Here is a 26,543-nt window from a genome sequence, read left to right as displayed (position 1 = left end):
TGATTCTGATGCGGATGGAGATGATGATTCTGATGATGATGGAGGTGATGATGATGGAGGTGATGATGATGATTCTGATGCGGATGGAGATGATGATTCTGATGCGGATGGAGATGATGATTCTGATGCGGATGGAGATGATGATTCTGATGATCATGATGGAGGTGATGATGATGATGATGCTAACCACGCCACGTGTGTGCCTGTGTGGCGTCTATAGGAGACTATGGCCGCGTTCGTGCACAACGCCCAGATCACGCGCAAACCACGACTCTTGATTTCCGCGGCCGTGGCCGCCGGCAAATCAACGGTGGCCGCCGCCTACGAGATCAACATGATCCATCCGTGAGTCGCTAGCCCAGAGGCAAAGGTCCCCCGTGTAGCCTCCAACAGACTGCAGGGGCAAGTGCTTTCGTAGTGACAACCCATACACACATAAAGATAAAAGTCCCCCGTGTAGCCTCCAACAGACTGCAGGGGCAAGTGCTTTCGTAGCGACAACCCATACACACACAAAGATAAAGGTCCCCCGTGTAGCCTCTAACAGACCGCAGGGGCAAGTATTGGTAGCGACAACCCATACACACAAAGATAAAGGTCCCCCCGTGTAGCCTCCAACAGACTGCAGGGGCAAGTGTTGGTAGCGACAACCCATACACACACAAAGATAAAGGTCCCCCCGTGTAGCCTCTAACAGACTGCAGGGGCAAGTGCTTTCGTAGTGACAACCCATACACACACAAAGATAAAGGCCCCCCCGTGTAGCCTCCAACAGACTGCAGGGGCAAGTGTTGGTAGCGACAACCCATACACACACAAAGATAAAGGTCCCCCATGTAGCCTCTAACAGACTGTAGGGGCAAGTGTTGGTAGCGACAACCCATACACACAAATATAAAGGCCCCCCCGTGTAGCTTGGGACAGACTGTAGGGGCAAGTGCTTTCGTAGCCAGTAGCACCTATATATATACACAGAGACAAAGGTCCCCCATGTAGCCTCTAACAGACTGTAGGGGCAAGTGTTGATAGCGACAACCCATACACACACAAAGATAAAGGTCCCCCCGTGTAACCTCCAACAGACTGCAGGGGCAAGTGCTTTCGTAGCGACAACCCATACACACACAAAGATAAAGGCCCCCCCGTGTAGCTTGGGACAGATTGTAGGGGCAAGTGCTTTCGTAGCCAGTAGCACCTATATATATACACAGAGACAAAGGTCCCCCATGTAGCCTCTAACAGACTGTAGGGGCAAGTGTTGATAGCGACAACCCATACACACACAAAGATAAAGGTCCCCCCGTGTAACCTCCAACAGACTGCAGGGGCAAGTGCTTTCGTAGCGACAACCCATACACACACAAAGATAAAGGCCCCCCGTGTAGCTTGGGACAGACTGTAGGGGCAAGTGCTTTCGTAGCCAGTAGCACCTATATACATACACAGAGACAAAGGTCCCCCATGTAGCCTCTAACAGACTGTAGGGGCAAGTGCTTTCGTAGCGACAACCCATACACACACAAAGATAAAGGCCCCCCCGTGTAGCCTCTAACAGACTGCAGGGGCAAGTGCTTTCGTAGCGACAACCCATACACACACAAAGATAAAGGCCCCCCCCGTGTAGCTTGAGACAGACTGCAGGGGCAAGTGCTGTTAGCAGCGAGCGGCACCTAATGCACACACAGAGACAAAGACCATCAACGGTGTAGCCTCTAACAGAGCATTCGGGCAAACGGTGGTAGCAAGCGGCACCAATACACGCAGACTTGACTTCGACAAGACTCTAAGGGCAAGTGCTATCAGTAGCCACGAGTAGCAGCAGCACTTATGGAGGCTGGCACTGTGGCACACAAAGAGGGGGTAGTTTGCCAGCGCCACGCCTGACCGCCTTTGTCTCCCCCCCCCCCACTGGTGATGCTTACCACACACGACCACACCAGGGGACGTATTTGAGGCTGAGTCGACCTAGGGGAGGCCCAGCAGCTCACCCCGAGCAAGCAATGTCCTGATAGTGGCGTTGCCTTTGTGCTGTTCGCCTTTTGGCGTCCTTTGGTCTCGCACTGTTTGAGACGAGGCTGTAAAGAAAGCCGTCTCTGGTGTGGACCAATCAGTTTCAAAGACAATGCACATACTGGCAAAGCACGTGGGATTTTTATTTGCAGGTTCATCACAAAGTATACGTGGTTAAATTTTGATTTAAAGCTTTCGTGACTGTAGGGATTCATATTCTTGGTTCTTTCGGTAAAGTCACCACCACGTAGAAGGGAAACAATAAAATAATAAAAATATAAAAACAATAAAATTCTCACGTTTCGACTGCAACACAACCGATGATGACTGCTGCTTGTGTTGCAGTCGAAACGTCGTGATAATTTTATTGTTTTATATTTTTGTTATTTTGTTGTTTCCCTTCTACGTGGTGACTTTACCGAAAGAATCAAGAATATATATGTGGTTAATGCAGAAATGATTCCTTGCATAGGTTTCAGTTTGGTGTTTTAACATCGTAACACAACTGTTTTATTGCCAGAAAGGGGGAAAAACGATTGTCGAAATTTAATACTGGCAAAAGGAGGTCTCATGATCCAATGTTATTATTCACACGTTGTTGTGTTTAGTTTGGTATTTCACCCACCGCGCTTCTGATCAGCATGGTTGGTTAAATTCGGTGCGAAAGAAGTTATATATGCACGCATATGTAAACTCACACAGATACCCACAGACTCACACAGAGACCCACAGACTCACACACAGACCCACAGACTCACACAGAGACTCACAGACTCACACAGAGACCCACAGACTCACACAGAGACCCACAGACTCACACAGAGAACCACAGACTCACACAGAGACCCACAGACTCACACAGAGACCCACAGACTCACACAGAGACCCACAGACTCACACAGAGACCAATAGACTCGCACAGAGACCCACAGACTCAGAGACCCACAGACTCACACAGAGACTCACAGACTCACACGGAGACCCACAGACTCACCACACAGAGACCCACAGACTCACCACACAGAGACCCACAGACTCACACAGAGACCCACAGACTCCCACAGAGACCCACAGACTCACACAGAGACCCACAGACTCGCACAGAGACCCACAGACTCACACAGAGACCCACAGACTCACACAGAGACCCACAGACTCACACAGAGACCCACAGACTCACACAGAGACCCGTAGATTCACCACACAGAGACCCACAGACTCACACAGAGACCCACAGACTCAGAGACCCACAGACTCACACAGAGACCCACAGACTCACACAGAGACCCACAGACTCACACAGAGACCAATAGACTCGCACAGAGACCCACAGACTCAGAGACCCACAGACACACACAGAGACTCACAGACTCACACGGAGACCAATAGACTCACACAAAGACCCACAGAGACTCACACAGATACCCATAGATTCACACATATGACCATGGACTCACACAGATACCATAAACTCACACAGAGAAACAGACTCATCACACAGAGACCCAAAGACTCATCACAGAGAGGCCGATAGACGAATCACACAAAGACCCATAGACTCACAAAATGACCCATAGACTCATCACACAGACACTCATATACTCGTCACACAGAGACCCATAAACTCACATAGAGAGACATGTAGACTCACACAGGGACCTATAGACTTACGTAGAATACCCATAGACTAACATACACCCATAGACTCATCACAAGAGACCTATCAACTTACACATAGAGACCTGTAGACTCGTACAGAGCCCTATAGACTCATGTAGAGACCCATAGACTCATCACACAGAGACCCATAGACGCATCACACAGAGACCCATAGACTCATCACACAGAGACCCATAGACGCATCACACATAGACCCATAGACGCATCACACAGAGACCCGTAGACTCTTCACACAGAGACCCACAAACTCACACAGAGACACATACACTCATCACACAGAGACCCATAGACGTATCACACAGAGACTCATACACTCATCACACAGAGACCCATTAACTCACAGAGAGATACATGTAGACTCACACAGAGCCCTGTAGACTCACGTAGAGACCCATAGACTAGCTTTACACCCATAAACTCATCACACAGAGACCTATCAACTCACACAAAGAGACCTGTAGACTCACATAGAGACCTAAAGACTCACGTGGAGATCCATAGACTCCCACACACCCACACACTCGTCACACAGAGACCCATAGACTCATCACGCAGAAAACTAAAAAACTCACACAGAGATACCTGTATACTCACATAGAAACCCAAAGACTCCCACAAACCCACAGACTCATCACGCAGAAACCCATAAATTCACAAAGAAATATATGTAGACTCACACAGAAACCCACAGACTCAGACGGAGACCCATAGACTTGTCACACATGTACATATAGACGTATCACCCATAATTCCATAGACTCATCACACAGGCATCCATAGACTCACACAGAAAACAACAGACTTATCACACGGAAATCAACAGACTCGCACACACACCCATAGATGCATCACACAGACACTCATATACTCGTCACACAGAGACCCATAAACTCACATAGAGAGACATGTAGACTCACACAGGGACCTATAGACTTACGTAGAATACCCATAGACTAACATACACCCATAGACTCATCACACAGAGACCCATCAACTCACCCAGCGAGACCTGTAGACTCACACAGACACCTATAGACTCACGTAGAGACCCATCGACTCATCACACAGAGCCCCATAGACTCACACAGAGACCCATAGGCTCATCGTACAGAGACCCATAGACTCACACAGATACCCATAGATTCATCACTCAGATACCCATAGACTCATCACACAGAGACCCATCGATTTATTACATAGAGACCCATAGATTAATCACCCAGAGACCCGTAGCCTCATCACTCAGAGACCCATAGCCTCATCACACAGATACCCATAGATTAATCATACAAAGACCCATAAACTCGTCCCACAGAGACCCATATATTCCTCACACCGAGACCTATAGATTCATCACACAGAGCCCCATAGACTCACGCAGAGACCAATAGGCTCATCACACAGAAACCCATTGACTCACACAGAGACCCATAGATTCATCACACCGAGACCCATAGATTCATCACACAGAGACCCATAAGCTCGTCCCACATAGAGAAAGAGAGAGACAGAGAGAAACAGAGAGAGACAGACAGAGAGAGACAGAGAGAGACAGAGAGAGACAGAGAGAGAAACAGAGAGAGAGAGACAGAGAGCCACAAACAGAGAGCTACAGCGAGAGACAGAGAGAGAGACATAGAGAGAGAGAAACAGAGAGAGAGACAGAGAGAGACAGAGAGAAACATAGAGAGAGACAGAGAGACAGAGAGAGACAGAGAGAGAAACAGAGACATAGAGAGAGAGAGACACACAGAGAGACAGAGACACAAACAGAGAGCTACAGAGAGAGACAGAGAGAGAGACATAGAGAGAGAAACAGAGAGAGAGACAGAGAGAGACAGAGAGAAACACAGAGAGAGACAGAGAGACAGAGAGAGACAGAGAGAGAAACAGAGACATAGAGAGAGAGAGACACACAGAGAGACAGAGACACAAACAGAGAGCTACAGAGAGAGACAGAGAGAGAGAGACATAGAGAGAGAGAAACAGAGAGAGACAGAGAGAGACAGAGAGAAACAGATAGAGAGACAGAGAGACAGAGAGAGAGACAGAGAGAGAAACAGAGACATAGAGAGAGAGAGAGACACAGAGAGACAGAGACACAAACAGAGAGCTACAGAGAGACATCGAGAGAGACAAAGAGAGACACAGAGACAGAGAGAGAGAGACAGAGACACAAACACAGAGCTACAGAGAGAGACAGAGAGACACAAACAGAGAGCTACAGAGAGAGAGAGACATAGAGAGAGAAACAGAGAGAGAGACAGAGAGAGACAGAGAGAAACAGAGAGCTACAGAGAGAGAGACATAGAGAGAGAGAGAGATATAGAGAGAGACATAGACAGAGAGAGAGACAGAGAGAGAGACATAGAGAGAGAGAGCTACAGAGAGAGACAGAAAGAAACAGAGAGAGAGACAGAGAGAGAGAGAGACAGAGAGAGAAACAGGGACATAGAGAGAGAGACAGAGAGACATAGAGACACAAACAGAGAGCTACACAGAGAGAGAGACAGAGAGAAACAGAGAGAGAGACAGAGAGAGAGACAGAGAGAAACAGAGAGCTACAGAGAGAGACAGAGAGAGAGAGAGACAGAGAGAGAGAGAGACAGAGAGACATAGAGACACAAACAGAGAGCTACAGAGAGACATCGAGAGAGACAAAGAGAGACAGAGAGACACAGAGACAGAGAGAGAGACAGAGATACAAACACAGAGCTACAGAGACAGAGAGAGAGACAGAGAGACACAAACAGAGAGCTACAGAGAGACATCGAGAGAGACAAAGAGAGACAGAGAGACACAGAGACAGAGAGAGAGACAGAGACACAAACACAGAGCTACAGAGACAGAGAGAGAGACAGAGAGACACAAACAGAGAGCTACACAGAGAGAGAGAGACGGAGAGAAACAGAGAGAGAGAGAGAGAGACAGAGAGACAGAGAGAGAGACAGAGAGACACAAACAGAGAGCTACACAGAGAGAGAGACAGAGAGACAGAGAGAGAGACAGAGAGACAGAGAGAGAGAGACAGAGAGACACAAACAGAGAGCTACACAGAGAGAGAGACAGAGAGAGACAGAGAGAGAAACAGAGACATAGAGAGAGACAGAGAGACACAAACAGAGAGCTACACAGAGAGAGACAGAGAGACACAAACAGAGAGCTACACAGAGAGAGAGAGACGGAGAGAAACAGAGAGAGAGAGAGAGACAGAGAGACAGAGAGAGACAGAGAGACACAAACAGAGAGCTACACAGAGAGAGAGACAGAGAGACAGAGAGAGAGACAGAGAGTCAGAGAGAGAGAGACAGAGAGACACAAACAGAGAGCTACACAGAGAGAGAGAGAGACGGAGAGAAACAGAGAGAGAGAGAGACAGAGAGAGAAACAGAGACATAGAGAGAGAGAGACAGAGAGACATAGAGACACAAACAGAGAGCTACACAGAGAGAGAGAGAGAGACAGAGAGAAACAGAGAGAGAAAGACAGAGAGAGAGACAGAGAGAAACAGAGAGCTACAGAGAGAGACAGAGAGAGAGAGAGACAGAGAGAGAGACAGAGAGACATAGAGACACAAACAGAGAGCTACAGAGAGACATCGAGAGAGACAAAGAGAGACAGAGAGACACAGAGAGAGAGAGAGAGAGACAGAGATACAAACACAGAGCTACAGAGACAGAGAGAGAGACAGAGAGACACAAACAGAGAGCTACAGAGAGACATCGAGAGAGACAAACAGAGACAGAGAGACACAGAGACAGAGAGAGAGACAGAAACACAAACACAGAGCTACAGAGACAGAGAGAGAGACAGAGAGACACAAACAGAGAGCTACACGGAGAGAGAGAGACGGAGAGAAACAGAGAGAGAGAGAGACAGAGAGACAGAGAGAGAGACAGAGAGACACAAACAGAGAGCTACACAGAGAGAGACAGAGAGACAGAGAGAGAGACAGAGAGACAGAGAGAGAGAGAGAGACAGAGAGACAGAGAGACACAAACAGAGAGCTACACAGAGAGAGAGACAGAGAGAGACAGAGAGAGAAACAGAGACATAGAGAGAGACAGAGAGACACAAACAGAGAGCTACACAGAGAGAGACAGAGAGACACAAACAGAGAGCTACACAGAGAGAGAGAGACGGAGAGAAAGAGAGAGAGAGAGACAGAGAGACAGAGAGAGACAGAGAGACACAAACAGAGAGCTACACAGAGAGAGAGACAGAGAGATAGAGAGAGAGACAGAGAGTCAGAGAGAGACAGAGAGACAGAGAGACACAAACAGAGAGCTACACAGAGAGAGACAGAGAGACACAAACAGAGAGCTACACACAGAGAGAGAGAGACGGAGAGAAACAGAGAGAGAGAGAGAGACAGAGAGACAGAGAGAGACAGAGAGACACAAACAGAGAGCTACACAGAGAGAGAGACAGAGAGACAGAGAGAGAGACAGAGAGACAGAGAGAGAGAGAGACAGAGAGACACAAACAGAGAGCTACACAGAGAGAGAGACAGAGAGAGACAGAGACAGAGAGACAGAGAGAGAGAGAGACAGAGAGACACAAACAGAGAGCTACACAGAGAGAGAGACAGAGAGAGACAGAGACAGAGAGACAGAGAGAGAGAGACACAAACAGAGAGCTACACAGAGACACAGAGAGAGAGACAGACGGAATGATGCGGCTGTTTTCCCCCCTCACCCTCCCCCCCTCCCACGGCGTGCAGGTACATGGACTTCATCAACCTCATGTCGTACGACCTGCAGAAGGAGGACCGCAAGACGAGTCACCACAGCCCCCTGTTCGCCTCCACGTCCATCAACCAGACGGACACAGTGGTGAGCCCCGAGGCGGCTGCGGTGATGCGGTGGTGGTGGTGGTGGCGGTGTGTCGGGGGTCGGGAGGTCATTACCGCCGTGCCGAAGGCTTAACGGCGATGCGGTGAATCGTTCCGCGGCTGTCCTCACCGTGGGAGTGAATCGAGAGCACCACCACCTGGGCGTTAAAAAAAGATTTATTTTTATTTTTATTAATTACAAAAAGGCCCCCCCCACCACCACCACCACCACGCTTTGATGAAACGTTCAGCACTAGCGACGGCAGAGCTAGCACGACTTGCAAGATTTGGGCGGTGATTTACAGCCGGCGCGAGTTGAGCGGTGGGCAATTATAGAGCCAAGCGGAAACATGAAGCGTGAAAAAATAACGTTTTAAAAATATATTTTTTCGTAAAAAAAAAACGTTTTGATGATAGTATACGGTATTATACTGTTTTATATATTTTTTTATTATTTTGTTGTTTCCCTTCAACGTGACTTTACCGAAAAAACTAAGAATATGAATTACTGCAAGTCACGAAAGCTTTAAATCAAAATTTATACGGTATTGTTATGGGTATGACGTAAGTATGCCGATTCTAGATTGAAAGCTTTTGTGACTGCTAGAATCCATCATATCCTTTGGTTCTATTGGGTAAAATCACGTAGGTGAAAATGAAACAACAACAAAATCACACGACGTTTCGGCCACAACACAAGCGGCCTTCATCAGGTGAAGGGGACGAGACCGTCTTCCACTCCAGCGCTGTCCTCCAGACAGTCTCGTCCCTTCACCTGATGAAGGCCGCTTGTGTTATGGCCGAAACGTCGTGTGATTTTTGTTATTTTATTTTTTACCTACTACGTGACTTTACCCAATAGAACCAAAGAGTAAGTATACCGAGTTTTCCAGCCGATACCACATCGGGAAGTGGGTTCAAATTGAGTCGCAAGATTTGATGATACTAAAACAACAACAACTACAACAGACAGAGTGAGTTAAATAATAAAAAGCGTGTAGTAGTAGTGGTGGTAATAATAATAACCATTTCCATTTAAAGCTTTCGTGACTGCAGTAATTCATATTCTTGGTTCTTTCGGTAAAGTCACCACGTTGAAGGGAAACAATAAAATAATATAAAATATATATAAAACAAACTAAGTTGCCTCTGTGGTAGTAGTTACATTGGAGAAACCAAACGCCATGTCTCGGACCGCATTCGTGAACACAAAGCAGACCTTAAACACGGTAGGACCAACACCTCGGCCGTGTCAGATCATTGTTATAATTCAGTAGGCTCACATGCCATTGACTTCTCCAAGACAGAGGTTCTTTGTAAGCCATCTGGCTACCATGAGAGATTCGTTCATGAGGCTATCCACATATACAAGCACAGAGACACAATTTCAACCGAGAAGATGGATTCTGGCTTAGCAATCATTGGAAGGATTTGATAAACCATTTCGGGTCTTAATTGATTGTTCACGCTTACGGTGGCTTTCAGACACCGTACATAAAAAAATTTCGCCTCCCCCCTCCTCTGTTCAGAACGTAGATGGACTAGTCCTTCTAAATAAACTGCAAAATCGCTGCGCGTGGCGCTGACGTTTTTATAAATAAATAAATACACCGTTTAAAAATAAAGAAATCTATGCAAACCGACGCACCTGATGACGACCGTTTGTGTTATGGTCGGAACGTCGTGAGAATTTTTGTTATTGTTTGATATATATTTTATATTATTTTATTGTTTCCCTTCAACGTGGTGACTTTACCGAAAGAGCTAAGATTATAAATAACCAGTTCCCTTTTACACCGGCTTGCGGCTCCGCTGAGCGGGTAGGAATCCGAAAAGCTAGAAAGCTCTTTTTATTTTTTTTACATTGCAACCTATTGCAATTTGTACCGTGGGTGCTCCTGGTAGATAGCACGCGTTTTTATTGTCGGTTTTTAGTCGTTGTTAGATTGGTTTTTTTCGGTTTTGAGTGTTTTTTTGGGGGGGGGGGGTGTTTTCTGTTTTTCAGTGTTTTTTGGTGGTTTTTTCGTTGTGTTTTTTTTTTGTTTTAAGTGATTTTGGGGGGGTGTTGTCGGTTTTTAGTGGTTTTGGGGGTTTTTTTCGTTGTGTGTTTTGTGTCTTGAGTGGTTTTCGGGTTTTTTTTCGGTTTTTCAGTGTTTTTTGGTGGTTTTTTCGTTGTGTTTTTTTGTGTTTTTAGTGATTTTGGGGGGGTGTTGTCGGTTTTTAGTGTTTTTTTGCTGGGTTTTTCGGTTTTTAGTGTTTTTTTGCTGGTTTTTTTCGTTTTTTCAGTGTTTTTTGCTGGGTTTTTAGTGTTTTTTGGGGGGTTTTTTCGTTGTGTGTTTTGTGTCTTGAGTGGTTTGGGGGGGTGTTTTTTGCTGGGTTTTTAGTGTTTTTTGGGTTTTTTTTCGTTGTGTGTTTTGTGTCTTGAGTGGTTTTGGGGGGGGGGTGTTTTTTGTTGGGTTTTTAGTGTTTTTGGGGGGTTTTTTTCGTTGTGTGTTTTGTGTCTTGAGTGGTTTTGGGGGGGTGTTTTTTGCTGGGTTCTTAGTGTTTTTTGGGGGTTTTTTCGTCGTGTGTTTTGTGTCTTCAGTGGTTTTGGGGGGGGTGTTTTTTCGGTTTTTTCAGTGTTTTTTTGGTGGCTTTTTTTCGTTGTTGTGTGTTGGGGGTTTTTTTCCCTTCGGTTTTTCGTGCTTTTTGTTTTACAAAAATGCACAGACACGCCGGGAGTGCACAAGCCTCGGAAAGGACTTGGTGCACTGCAGGGGATTCGCATTCTTGGTTCTTTCGGTAAAGTCACGGAGAAGGGAAACAATGAGGAAAAAAATAGTGAAAAACTATTACGATAAAATTCTCGCGACGTTTCGATTGCATCTCCGTGCGCCTCAATGACGCTCAAACACCAAACGGAAAAAGCTCTTGCCAGGAATCATGTCGCCGCATTCATCATTTTCGCATACGATACAAAGAAGACAAAGTTGTGATCGTGTGTGTGTGTGTGTGTCCGTTCAAAATGTTTAGCGTACTTCCCGACATGCAACAAAACTTGAAATTTACCATGTGGGTACTTTCCAGACTGTACACCATGCACAAATGATAAAAATAGACTTTAGTTTTTTTTAATTTGGTGGGAAGTGGGGGAGGGAGTGGGGGGAGGAGCTCAATAATGAATTCATTTTTTGCACGTCAAGTGAGCTGTGACGTCAGGTCTGTCACGTGACCCTAGCACGTGACAGCGTATTGCACCGTAGCGGCATCGGTTCAGCGCCACGCCGCGCTACGAACCCGGCGGCCCGAGTTCGATTCCCGCTCGCGGCCGCCACCGGTGACGATTGTTTTTATTTTTTTGTACCGCTCCTGGGCCGCCTCCAGACTGATGGCCTTCATCCTAAGTTGTCTTGTGGTTGTTGTGGATGTTGTTGTTGTTGTTTGACTTTCATCCCACTGGGATTTTATTTACGTAGTTTATTGTAAAAATTCGGTTACAGTCCCTGTGATCAAACTGTTACGTTGCAATTGTGGCTTTATTTTTTTGGTGATTCGGAAAACGTTTTTTTTGGTTTGGACATGGTTTAGTTTTGTTGCGGTACGGAGTTAGACTGATGGCCTTAATCCTAAGTTGTCTTGTGGTTGTTGTGGTTGTTGTTGTTGTTTGACTTGTATCCCACTGGGATTTTATTAACGTAGTTTATTGTAAAAATTCGTTAGACTGATGGCCTTAATCCTAAGTTGTCTTGTGGTTGTTGTGGATGTTGTTGTTTTACTTGTATCCCACTGGGATTTTATTTATGTAGTTTATTGTAAAAATTCGTTAGGCTGATGGCCTTAATCCTAAGTTGTCTTGTGGATGTTGTGGTTGTTGTTTAACTTGTATCCCACTGGGATTTTATTTACGTAGTTTATTGTAAAAATTCGTCAGACTGATGGCCTTAATCCTAAGTTGTCTTGTAGGTGTGGTTGTTGTTGTTGTTGTTTAACTTGTATCCCACTGGGATTTTATTTACGTAGTTTATTGTAAAAATTCGGTCACAGTCCCAGTGATTGACTGTTACGTTGCAATTGTGGCTAAATTTTTTTGGTGATTCGGAAAACGTTTTTTTGGTTTGGACATGGTTTAGTTTTGTTGTGGTACGGAGTTAGACTGATGGCCTTAATCCTAAGTTGTCTTGTGGTTGTTGTGGTTGTTGTTATTGTTTGACTAGCATCCCACTGGGATTTTATTTACGTAGTTTATTGTAAAAATTCGTTAGACTGATGGCCTTAATCCTAAGTTGTCTTGTGGTTGTTGTGGTTGTTGTTGTTGTTTGACTAGCATCCCACTGGGATTTTATTTATGTAGTTTATTGTAAAAAATTCGGTCACAGTCCCAGTGATCAACTGTTACGTTGCAATTATGGCTTTATTTTTTGGTGATTCGGAAAACGATTTTTTTGGTTTGGACATGGTTTAGTTTTGTTGCGGTATGGAGTTAGACTGATGGCCTTCATCCTAAGTTTTCTTGTGGTTGTTGTGGTGGTTGTTGTTGTTTGACTTGTATCCCACTGGGATTTTATTTACGTAGTTTATTGTAAAAATTCGTTAGACTGATGGCCTTAATCCTAAGTTGTCTTGTGGTTGTTGTGGTTGTTGTTGTTGTTTGACTAGCATCCCACTGGGATTTTTTGCACACAGCGTTGGTGTACACGGTTTGTACTTTCTTCGGGAATATTTCTGCTGGTTTATTTTTTTCCCCCATGGATTTTCTGTTTTGCGCAGTCAACACAAAGTCACTTTAAGATTTTGATTTAAAGCTTTCGTGACTGCAGTAATTCATATTCTTAGTTTTTTCGGTAAAGTCACGTTGAAGAGAAACAACAAAATAATAAAATATATATAAAAAATAAAAAATTCTCACGACGTTTCGACCATAACTCAAACGAAGACGACCGTTTGAGTTATGGTCGAAACGTCGTGAGAATTTTTTATTGTTTTATATATATTATTATTTTATTGTTTCTCTTCAACGTGACTTTACCGAAAAAACTAAGAATATGATTTTTCTTGTTCGTGTTTCTGTTTTTTTTGTTTATTTGTTGTGGTTGCACCCGATTCAAGAGCCGAATGGCTCACGTGGCTATACCTAATAAATCAACTGAAAATTGAACTAATGTGACCTAGCTGAGAAAAAAAAATACACGGGGCGTATCCGTGTTTCTGTGCTGTATGCGTACTCTTTCGTAAGCAGTTTGTTTAACCGCTACCAACACGTCGCAACGCTGTGGCGGTGTTGCTGTTGTTGTTGCTGTTGTTGTGTCTGTTCGGTGGGTCGCGAAGTCCACAAGGGAGAAGGTTGGTTTGGATCGCGTGAGCGTGTGGAGGTTGTGTCATCACGAGACCTCCGTTGCCGGTAGCAAGATATACTAACAGGCTTTTACCCTTTCATCTCTCAGACGAAACTGACGCCTTTGAACAAGGGATCGTGCATTTGCATTGACCACCACAACACTTGCCGTCAAAAGTGCGAACAACAAGGCAAACACTGATCATGTTATTACATACCTCGCTGCTGGCAAAAGGAGGTCTCGTAATGCGAAAGCTCACCCCGAGCTCTCAATACATTATCAGTGTTGTCTTTTTGGATTGAATTTCGAGCGCAAGTGTTGTGGTTAATGCAAAGGCATGATCCTTTGTAAAAAAAAAAGGTATCAGTTTTGTTGTCAGATAAAAGGGTGAAAAGCCTCGCCGACACCGCCGCCGCCTGGCACGGTCCAACCAGTTGAAGGCTTTGTCACGTGAACAAAAGCGCGTGGCCAATTCGTTACCAGTGCAGCACTAGTGGGGAATGTTGTAGTGTATAGTGTAGTGTATCGTGTAGTGTACTGTATAGTAGTGTATAGCAGTGTAGTGGATAGTGAAGTGTATAGTGTAGTGTATGGTAGCGTACTGTATAGTAGTGTATAGCAGTGTAGTGGATAGTGTAGTGTATCGTGTAGTGTATAGTGTAGTGTATAGTAGTGTATAGTGTAGTGTATCGTGTAGTGTATAGTAGTGTAGTGGATAGTGAAGTGTATAGTGTAGTGTATAGTAGCGTACTGTATAGTAGTGTATGGCAGTGTAGTGTATAGTGTAGTGTATAGTGTAGTGTATAGTGTAGTGTATAGTAGTGTATAGTGTAGTGTATAATAGTGTAGTGTATAGTAGTGTATAGTGTAGTGTATAGTAGTGTAGTGTATAGTAGTGAATAGTGAAGTGTATAGTGTAGTGCATAGTAGCGTACTGTATAATAGTGTATGGCAGTGTAGTGGATAGTGTCGTGTACAGTGTATAGTAGTGTATTGTATAGTGTAGTGTATAGTAGTGTATAGTAGTGTATAGTGTATAGTAGTGTTGTGTATAGTGTACAGTAGTGTATAGTAGTGTAGTGTATAGTGTAGTGTATAGTAGTGTATAGTGTAGTGTATAGTAGTGTATAGTAGTGTGTTGTGTGAAGTGTAGTGTATAGTGTAGTGTATAGTGTAGTGTATAGTAGTGTATAGTGTATAGTAGTGTTGTGTATAGTGTAGTGTATAGTGTAGTGTATAATGTATAGTAGTGTATAGTGTAGTGTATAGTGTAGTGTATAGTGTATAGTAGTGTATAGTGTAGTGTATAGTGTAGTGTATAGTGTAGTGTATAGTGTATAGTGTAGTAGTGTAGTGTATAGTGTATAGTAGTGTTGTTCCACGCGAAGCGCGCATCCTGACCCCGCAACCCCCACCAGGTCCCCGCGACCTCCAACCCCCCCCCCGTCCTTGACCGCCGCTTTGGCCCTCTCCTCCCCCCTTCAGGAATCGTCGGTGCAGACTTGGCTGCGAGGCGGAGTCCCTCCGCAGAAGCTGGTGGTGGGGTTGCCCACGTACGGACGCTCCTTCACCCTCAGCGGTGCGTCCACCATTGTCGGAGCGCCCGTCAGCGGAGCCGGCCTGCCGGGACCCTATACGAAGCAGCCGGGCATGCTGGCCTACTACGAGGTGGGAGGCCAATAGACTCACACGCAGAAAGATCCAACACCACCAGCACCAGCAGCACCACCACCAGCACCACCAGCACCACCAGCACCACCACCGTGTCGCCTGCAACAGACTGCGGCTTTGTTTCCACGTCGGCGGTGTTTGCGCGCCGCGCCAGGTACTGATTTGAGGCCGAGTCGACCCAAGCGAGGCCCAGGACCGGTTCGGATGATCGTCAATGGGTGTTGGCATTGAGCGGGGAATCGAAGCCGGGTCGCCGGGTTTTTGGCGCAGCGTAGGGCTAACCGCTACGCTGACGCTCGATTGCTCAGGCACACACTCACTCACACTCAGACACTCAGTCACACACTCACTCACACACTCACTCACACACTCACTCACTCACCCATACACTCACTCACACTCACTCACACTCAGACATTCAACCACTCAGACACTCACTCACATACACTCACTCACACACTCAACCACTCACACACCCACCCATACACTCACTCACTCACACACTCACTCACACACTCAGACACTCAACCACTCACACACTCACCCACCCATACACTCACTCACTCACACACTCACTCACATACACTCACTCACTCACACACTCACTCACACACTCAGACACTCAACCACTCACACACTCACCCACCCATACACTCACTCACTCACACACTCACTCACATACACTCACTCACTCACACACTCACTCACACACTCACTCACACACTCAGACACTCACTCATACACTCAGACACTCACCCATACACTCACTCACACACTCAGACACTCACTCACACACTCACTCACACACTCAACCACTCACACACCCACCCATACACTCACTCACACGCTCACTCACTCACACACTCAGACACTCAACCACTCACACACTCACCCACCCATACACTCACTCACTCACACACTCACTCACATACACTCACTCACTCACACACTCACTCACACACTCACTCACACACTCAGACACTCACCCATACACTCACTCACTCACACACACAGACACTCACTCACACACTCACACACTAACTCACTCACACACTCACTCACCCACCCATACACTCACTCACATACACACTCAAACACTCAACCACACACACACCCATTCAGATACACTCAAATACTCACACACTCACCCACCCACCCATACACTCACTCACACACTCAGACACTCGCTTACACACTCACCCACCCATCCATACACTCACGCACTCACACACTAACTCACTCACCCACTCACTCACACACTCAGTCACTCACACACTTACTCACTCACACACTCACCCACCCACCCATACACTCACTCACTCAGACACTCAACCACTCACACACCCACTCACATACACTCACCCACTCACACACTCAATCACCCACTCACACACTCACTCACACACTCACTCACCCACCCATACACTCACTCACTCACACACTCACACACTAAATCACTCACACTTACCCACTCACCCACTCACACCCTCACTCACACACTTACTCACACACTCACCCACCCACCCATACACTCACTCACTCACACACTCAGACACTCAACCACACACACACCCACTCACATACACTCACTCACACACTCAATCACCCACTCACACACTCACTCACACACTCACTCACACACTCACACACACTCACTCACACATTCAATCACTCACACACCCACCCACCCATACACTCACTCACTCACACACTCAACCACCCACACACCCACTCGCATACACTCACCCACTCATTCACACACTCAATCACCCACTCACCCACTCACTCACACACTCAGACATTCAACCACACACACACCCACTCACATACACTCACCCACTCACTCACACACTCAATCACCCACTCACACACTCACTCACACACTCACTCACCCACTCACACACTCAAACTCACCCACTCACTCACACACTCACTCACACACTCACTCACACACTCACCCACCCACCCATACACTCATTCACTCACACACTCACTCACTCACACACTCACCCACCCACCCATACACTCACTCACTCACACACTCAATTACACATCCACACACCCACACACTTAGTCACACAACCACTCACGCACACACCCACTCACATATCCACTCATGCACTCACACATACTCGCTCACACGTACACTCACCCACTCACTCACACACCTATTCACATACCCACTCCCTCGCTCACCCACTCAACCAATCGCACATTCACCCACTCACTCCAACACCCATTTACACAGCATCAATAATACACTCACTCATACACTCACCCACTCACTTACACTCACTCACCCACCCACACATACACCCACTCACTCACACACCCACACATACACTCACTCACACCCACTCACATACACTCATCCACCCACCCACACATACACTTACCCACTCACCTACACATACACTTACCCACTCACCCACTCATCTACATACCCACTCACACTCACTCACACACCCACTCATATACACTCACTCACATACTCACCCACTCAACCACTCACTTTGCTCACCCATACAATCACCCACTCACACTCACACACCCACTCACTCACACACACTCACAGCCACTCACCCACATACTCACATACCCACTCACCCACACATACACATTATACATTACACTACCATATTACACTACTATACACTACACTACCATACATTACACTACTATACACCACTATACACTACTATACACTATACTACTATACACTACTATACACCACTGTACACTACATTACTATACACTACACTACTATACACTACATTACTATACACTACACTACTATACACTACACTATACACTACGCTACTATACACTACACCACTATACACTACGCTACTATACACTACTATACACTACGCTACTATACACTACACCACTATACACTACGCTACTATACACTACACTATACACTACACTACTATACACTACACTACTATACACTACTATACACTACGCTACTATACACTACACCACTATACACTACGCTACTATACACTACACTATACACTACACTACTATACACTACGCTACTATACACTACACCACTATACACTAAACCACTATACACCACGATACACTACTTCACTCAAAACTGCTCTAGAGGAGTTGTACACCCCTAGCTGCCACTGCTATTCAGGGGCCTAAAAAATGGCTCTATATTTTGGTGTTACATGTTATTTACGTAGTTTATTGTTAAAAATTCGGTCACAGTCCCTACGATCACTGTTACATTGCATTTATGGCTTTTATTTTGGTGATTTCGAAAACGGTTTTTTTTTGTTTTGGCCATGTTTTTGTTTATTGTAGTACGGAGCTAGACTGATGGCCTTAATCGTGGTTGTTGTTTGGCTTGCATCCCACTAAGATTTTTGCACCCAGCGTTGGTGTAACGGTGCTATTTCAGGAATATTTTGATGTTTTTTTCCTGGATTTTCTGTTTGCACAGTCAACACACAAAGTCACTTTAAGATGTTTTCTTGTTCGTGTTTTTTGTTTGTTGCGGATGCACCCGATTCAAGAGCCGAATGGCTCACAGAGCTATACCAAATAAATGAAAACTATGTAACTATGATACACTAGTATAAACTACAATACGATACACTACTATACACTACACTAATTGACACCACTATACACTACGCTACTACACACTACTATACACTACACCACTATACACTACTATACACTACACTACGATACACTAGTATAAACTACAATACGATACACTACTATACACTACACTAATTTACACCACTATACACTACGCTACTACACACTACTATACACTACAGCACTATACACTACTATACACTACACTACGATACACTAGTATAAACTACAATACGATACACTACTATACACTACTATACACTACACTACGATACACTAGTATAAACTACAATACGATACACTACTATACACTACACTAGTTTACACCACTATACACTACGCTACTACACACTACTATACACTACACCACTATACACTACTATACACTACTATACACTACGCTACTATACACTACTATACACTACTATACACTACACTACGATACACTAGTATAAACTAAAATACGATACACTACTATACACTACACTAATTTACACCACTATACACTACGCTACTACACACTACTATACACTATGCTACTATACACTACACTACTATACACTACGCTACTATACACTACTATACACTACACTACGATACACTAGTATAAACTACAATACGATACACTACTACACACTACACTAATTTACACCACTATACACTACACATCGGGATCTATGGAGGCCCTTTGTCAAGCGTTTGGTCGTTAACAGGGGTGCTCGCTAAGAGGGGTTCTGCAATAACTCCAATGCACGTCCACAGGTAGGGGGGTTACATCGCTGTTCAGGCTACAATGCGGCGGTGGCGGGGTTGGAATTGGGTTGAACATCTTCCATCGTGTTCTTGGCTCTTTCGGTGACTTTACCGAAAGAGCCAAGAGTATGAATTGCCGCAGTCACGAAAGCTTCAAATCAAAATCTTCCATCCGCGTGCCGTGCCAGGTGTGCCCTCTGCTCCGCCGTGGCTTCAATCGCGTGTGGCTCAGCGACCAGAAGGTCCCCTACGCCTACGGCTACACCAACCGCAGAGGCCAGTGGGTCGGCTATGACGACATCCCCAGCTTCAGGCAGAAGGTGCGCGCAGTGGTGGTGGTCGTGGTTGTGGCGGCGGTGGTGGTGGTGGTGGCGGTGGTGGTGGTGGTTGTGTCGGTGGCGGTGGTGGTGGTGGCGGAGGTGGTGGCGTTGGTGGTGGTCGCGGTGATGGCGGTGGTGGCCTTGGTGGCGGCGGTGGTCGCGGTGATGGCGGTGGTGGTGGGTGTGGTGGCGTTGGTGGTGGGTGTGGTGGCGGAGGTGGTGGTGGTTGTGTCGGTGGCGGTGGTGGCGGTGGTGGTGGCGGTGGTGGTCGCGGTGATGGCGGTGGTGGCCTTGGTCTCAGCTAGCTCAGGATCGTTGCAAGCAGAAATGTCAACATCGCTTGCGCCTGGTGGTTGGCATCGTCCCCCACTCCTTGTGATGCCGAGGGGAAGTGGCTGAGGTTCAGGACTGTGGCTTAAACATTGGGTGCGCGGTTCAGACCTCCCTAAAGATCCTGGCTGGAGGAGGAGGTGTTCTGGCTGGTTGGGAGAAAACGGCAGGCCCACTCCCGTCGTCTGCAACATCCAACTCTAGAGAATGAGGAGGCTTGGCCGCAGCCTTCAGCTTGGAGATTCGAAGAGCCGTGTGGCACAGCAAGGATGAGTGTTGCGTGCCGGGTTGTTGAGGAGGTGGAATCTGCCTCAGTAGCCCACAATCACAAATCACTCTTTAATTCCATTAAAAAAAAGTAACTCGCCTATCACCGTCATTAAGGGAAAGAAAGGTAATCTGATCTCCGACCACCAGGAACAGGTCTACAGGTTTGCAGAACATTTTTGTGAGGTCTTGTGGGGGGAGGGGAATTCCCTCAGCCCAGACGACATCGCATGGGGCAATGTGGGGGACGACCCTGCTAGGTCTGCCGTGCCTCAAATATTGGTAGAAGTGGCCCACCCCTTCCGAGTGGTTGGCTGAGGTGCCATCTGTGGAGGAAATGTGAGGGGCCATCCGGAGTCTGAGACCAGGAAAAGCGCCGGGCAGAGATGATCTCCCAAGCGAAATTCTGAGGGAGGGTGGCGTCTGTGTGCAGACTGCCCTACAGGACATCATCACAATTGTCTGGACAACAGGATGGGTTTTGCAGGATTAGAAGGATGCCCTGGTGGTCCCCCTCTTTAAGAAGGGGGACCGCACAGACTGTAACAACTACAGGGGCATCTTACTCCTCAGTGTGCCGGGAAAGGTCCTGGCAAGGATTATTCAACATCGCCTTGCCAGGCACGCTGAGGAGAGGCTTGCGGAGCCCCAATGCGGTTTCAGATCACGGCGGCCCTGCACGGATGCCATATTCTCTGTCCGTCTGCAGAAGTGTAGAGAATTACAACAAGGCCTACATCAACACGTTATTGACCTGGTCAAGGCCTATTATACCATCAACAGGCCAGGGCTGTGGGCAGTTCTTGGTGCTTTCAGAGCCCCTGACTCTCAGCTCACAATCATTAAGGGCCTTCATGATGGTGAGCAGGCCCGGGTAGAGCTACCTTAGGCAGGAGTCAGAGCCATTCCCTGTTAACCGTGGGTTGCAACAGAAATGTCCTCTGGCTCCCACATTATTTAACATCATCTTTGGCTACGTAGTTCGAGAAGCTTTCCATGGCTGTACTGGAATAATTTCCATCTGGTACAGATACAATGGGAGGCTGATCGATGCCCGAGTGCTTTTGAGGGATAGCTCCCTATTGTTCAACGATGTTATGTATGTTGATGATCTGGTGATTGCTCCTCACTCAGAGGAGGAATTGGAGGCACTGCTGCAGGACCTGCAGTGTGCCACTAAGAGGTGGGGTCTTACCATCAGCCCACCAAAAATAAGGACCTGCCTGGGTATTTTGTGCCCACAACCACTCCAACCCCTCAGCACTTCATTGTTGATGGATCAGTTGTATAGAGAGTGGAGAGATTCCCATACCTGGGCAGTGTGCTTATGACCAACTCTCTTTTGACAGCAGAGGTCTCACTCCAATTCTGTCGGGCGGTATTATCATTTCATCGGCTGGGCAATGCTGTGTGGAAGCTACCTGGTTTGTCGCTTTGGGTCTTCTTGACCACAGTCATGCCCCCCCTCCCTCTATGCTTGTGATACGTGGACCTCTCTAATGGAAGATCTGCGCCAGTTAGAAACATTCACGTTGGCCTGCCTACGATCCATCCTGGGTTTGACCAGGCTGGACTGCGTGAGGGGCTCACACTCCTCTGGCAGGCAAGGCTGCATTGGCCGGGCCATGTAGTCTGCATGCCCAACCACAACATGCCCAAGTAGCTTCTGATTGACCGCATAGAGGGGGGCTAAATGGGCACAGCACGAGCTAGAGAAGAGACGGAGTGATCGGTACGGGAGGATGTGGAGCTGAGTGGACTTACCGATGACTGGTACCAGCGGTGTCAAGACTGCGCTGTATGGGGGATGATCGTGAAAGACGCTGCTACTGGGCAGTTGGAGGAAGTCGCCCTCCAATAGCAACGGAGGGCAGAGGAGCGACGCTCACAACAACGAGCTGAGCGCTGGGTGGCTAAAGTACAGCAAGTTGGCACAGTAGGCGGTGGTGCATCTACCGGTCATCTCAGTCAGCCAACCCATGGCACCTGCTGGGTCTGTCCCGAGACCTTTCGTCAGCAGCGAGTCCTTCGACACTCCACGTGGCCTCAAGGTGCACGTGGCCTGGCACAGGCGCCGTGGTGACATCACCGTCACTTAGTGACGAATGGCGGGGGTATTGGTGGTGGCGGTGGGCGTGGCTATGCTGTTACATGTCGTGGTGGTGGCTATGCTGCTGCTACACGTGGTGGCGATGGTTGTGCTGCTACTACACGTGGTAGTGGTCGTGGTGGTGGCTATGCTGCTGCTACACGTGGTGCCAATGGTGGTGGCTACGCTGTTACATGTCGTGGCGGTGGCTATGCTGCTGCTACACGTGGTAGCGATGGTTGCGGCTATGCTGCTGCTGCTGCTGCTGCACGTGGCGGTGGTTGTGCTGCTACTACACGTGGTGCCAGTGGTGGTGGTGAGAGAGGGGAGAGTGGCTCTGACTCCCTACCCGTCCCTCCCAGGTGTGCTGGCTCAAGTCGAAGGGTCTGGGAGGTGCCATGATGTGGTCTCTGGACATGGACGACTTCACGGGCAAAGAGTGCAAAGGCGACGCCTACCCACTCCTCAAGCTCGTCAAGATAATCCTCACAACTCCCACCGGTGAGCAAATACAAAAAAAAATAATGCAAATGTTCAATGCTGCCAATGCATTCTAGGATTCCCAATGCACCAATGCACGGAAAAGTAGTGAAACGAAAAACAGAAACCAGGCTCCAACCGAACCCTCGCCACCCACCACCACCCCACCCTTACCCCCTCTCTCCGCCCCCACGACCTGCCAGGCACCATTGGCCAGTGCACCCTACCGAAGCTGCGAGAAACCTCCTTCTCGAGGGAGAGCGGTGCCGCCTCCACAGCCGGCGGCGGCGACAGCAGCAAGCAGGAAAGCCCCGCCTCCAGCGAGGATTCGGTACCCACCGACGCGGACGCGGACGCGGACGCGGACGCCGCCGCCGCGGTGGCCGTGGCCTTGACCTGCCAGGGCAGGGCCGACGGCCTCTACCCGCACGCGAGCGAACCCCGCCGCTTCTACCACTGCGCCGATGGGGCGACGCGCGAGCAGGCGTGCCCTGACGGCCTGGTGTACAGCGCCGACATTCACGTGTGCACGTGGCCCTGAGGCCGAGTCGTCGTCGGCGGCGTCGGCCTCGCGGTCGTCCACACCCCCCACATTACACCCAACCCAGTTAGAAAGTGGAGTTGCGACGGATTTCACCGATCTTGCCGGACGGTGGAAGCCGGCAAGCACACGGAAGCGGAGGGTGCGTGGTGTCGCGCGACTCACTCGAACCCGAGTGAGTCGCGATGCCGAGTCGTCGCTCGCCATTCAATCAATTGCGAGTGTAGAATCAGAACATTGTATTTAGACTGCAGGAGGAGTAAAGCTCTTTTGTCACGCATTGCCAGTACAACACACAAACACGGTGGTCGTGCAAAGTACAAGAAGGTTAAACAAATCACCCAAACACATACAAATACAACTAAGCCATCCCCCCATCCTACCAGGCAACGGCCAATGATGTATGAACTTATTTTTTCAGATGTGGGCTTACCATTTGGGCATTTATTGTCGGCAAAAATAATCTAAAAAAATCTCAATGCGTGTTTCTAAATGTGGAGGGAAAAACACGAGGACCCGGAGGAAAAGAGATCCACGTGACCATGGGGAGAGAGAGAGAGAGAGACACGCAAATTCCCAAATATACAGCTGGAGTCAGGGGTCCCGGGACCGAACCCTCGACCTCCTGCATACCAGACGAGGTAGTTAACGTTTTCTAGCCACCGTGGTGCCCCTTTAAATAAATAAATCGACACATTCACAATGGCTGCCCGATCAACTTTGGGCTGAATCGATACAAGTGCAACCTCGATTCACGGATCCAACAATGACCACGTAAACATGGGCAAAGACACGCTCCACCACACCCCCCTTCGGTGCCAACGCCACACCTAACTCTCTTTCGTAGATCTCCGATCGGTGATACCGTCGGGGTGCCAAATCACCTCCCACGACGCTCTCCGTTAAACACCGTGATCAGTGGGCTGGTGTCGTTGGGCGGTGATCGACGACAATGATGACGACGACGATCATGATGACGATCGATGATTTTACCTTAATCGTACTCTTCACAGTGATTGGTGTTGTCGTGTAATCGCGGTTTCCCAGGCCCACGGCCTTGGGGAGTCCTTCGGAATCAGCACTCTGCAATAAAGTGGCTCGGATTGGTCATGACGACCGGTGTTTGTTTTATCGGCGCGTTCAGATCCCTTGGGCAGCAGGAAGCGTTGCCCATTGCATTTCCCGGCAGTGGACGAAATATTCCGTTTCTGGGATGCTGTGCGTTAAGCAGTCTCTCTCCTTAACCTCCTACCGTTCCTCTCTCGAAGGCTCTCCCCACTTCTCCATTACCGTGGGGCCACTAAAGGAGCCCGGCATCTTTCATCATGACTTTTTCGACGTCCGGGCATGAGCCAAAGCTCCTGTCTGTCGATAGTTTGTTTTTCGTGCCCGGGAGTAGATGACGGTCCAATCCCCATGCGGCGTGGATTTAAACTCTGCATGAGTCTGAGCAGTGTTGACTTTAGGCCCCAAGACCCTCAGAGCTTGCCAGAATGGGGGGGGGGGGGGACCGTTTCTGCGGTGTAATCTCTTAGTTGGGAAGGTTTTGGCTCCGGAGTTGCCTGATGTTTTAAATAAGAAAAATAGATACCGTTTGCGAGCAATCAAGTTACTGCATCAGGTCACACACATCACCTGTGGTGGACGTGCAAAAAATAAAATATGCCCCGATAATTACGTAACACAATTTTGTTCCTGGGTACTAAGTGCCCATGCCTAAAAAGTATAGAAAGTGGCTATTATTATTATTATTATTCCCCACGAACTTTGCTTTTGTGACCAGGACTTTACGTGAAGGAATGACACAAATGCACACCGCCATCTTCTCAACCGAGAGGACGGTTTCAAATGAAGCAACCATTGGAAAGATGTTCTAAATCGAACCAAACATTAAACTAATTTTTCAACGGTACAGTATATTTTTTTCAAGTAGCGGTACCCCAAATTTTCGCAGCTTCTTAAAATCCCCTTTTCACACCACCGGCATGTGGACGCTGCCGTGCCCCCTCGCAAACCTGCACAGGTCGACCCCCTCCCTACCTTTCATCATGCTAAGTCCGCCTATTAAAATGCTAATTTTTATGCTAATTCCTTTGTCAAGGCACCTTAATAACTCTCACACAGCTTAAAGGTCGCAGTCTGAGCTTGGCTGTGTTCACTCCAGCGCTGTCCTCGAGACAGTCTGGTCCCTTAACCTGATGAAGGCCGCTTGTGTTGTGGCCGAAACGTCGTGATTTTTGTTGTTTTATTTTTTACCTACTACGTGACTTTACCGAATAGAACCAAAGAGTATGGATCCTTGCAGTCACGAAAGCTTCAAATCTAGAATAGGTACATTTCAAAATATCATTGTCCTGGTCACAAAAGCAAAGTTTATGGGGATTAATAGCCATTTTCTATACTTTTTAGGCAAAAGCAATTAGGAAATAACACTTACTCCTCAGGAATAAACGAAAATGCGTTTTGGTTACGCAGTATATAATATATACATTGTCTTTGAAACTGATTGGCCTAATCCAGGCACAGCCTTCTTTGTGGCCTAGTCTCATCAGTGTCAGACCAGAGAACAACACCAAAAAGCGAACAGTACAAAGACAACGCACTTATCAGAGCACTTATAGGTCGGGGTGAG

At 47.4% G+C, this 26,543-nt stretch overlaps 1 protein-coding gene across 1 annotated transcript in view; it reads left to right on the top strand.

Moving 5' to 3' along the window:
* LOC116958608 (chitotriosidase-1-like) overlaps nt 1-24,021 on the top strand; it is a 51,125-nt gene extending 27,104 nt beyond the window's left edge. Inside the window, exons 7-12 of the mRNA XM_032981331.2 lie at nt 221-345; nt 8,414-8,525; nt 15,322-15,504; nt 20,073-20,204; nt 23,253-23,391; nt 23,574-24,021. Coding sequence (XP_032837222.2) covers nt 221-345; nt 8,414-8,525; nt 15,322-15,504; nt 20,073-20,204; nt 23,253-23,391; nt 23,574-23,911 — 1,029 coding nt within the window. The 3' untranslated portion in view covers nt 23,912-24,021. The remainder of the gene's footprint in view (nt 1-220; nt 346-8,413; nt 8,526-15,321; nt 15,505-20,072; nt 20,205-23,252; nt 23,392-23,573) is intronic.
* Nucleotides 24,022-26,543: the final 2,522 nt, after the last annotated feature.

This window comes from Petromyzon marinus, chromosome 80 (assembly GCF_048934315.1).
Source record: "Petromyzon marinus isolate PM22_M1 ecotype Great Lakes invasive population chromosome 80, UKy_Petmar_22M1.pri1.0, whole genome shotgun sequence".
Classification (NCBI taxonomy): domain Eukaryota; kingdom Metazoa; phylum Chordata; class Hyperoartia; order Petromyzontiformes; family Petromyzontidae; genus Petromyzon; species Petromyzon marinus.
The sequence above is the reverse complement of the archived record's forward strand: the minus strand, read 5'-3'. Positions and strand labels throughout refer to the sequence as shown.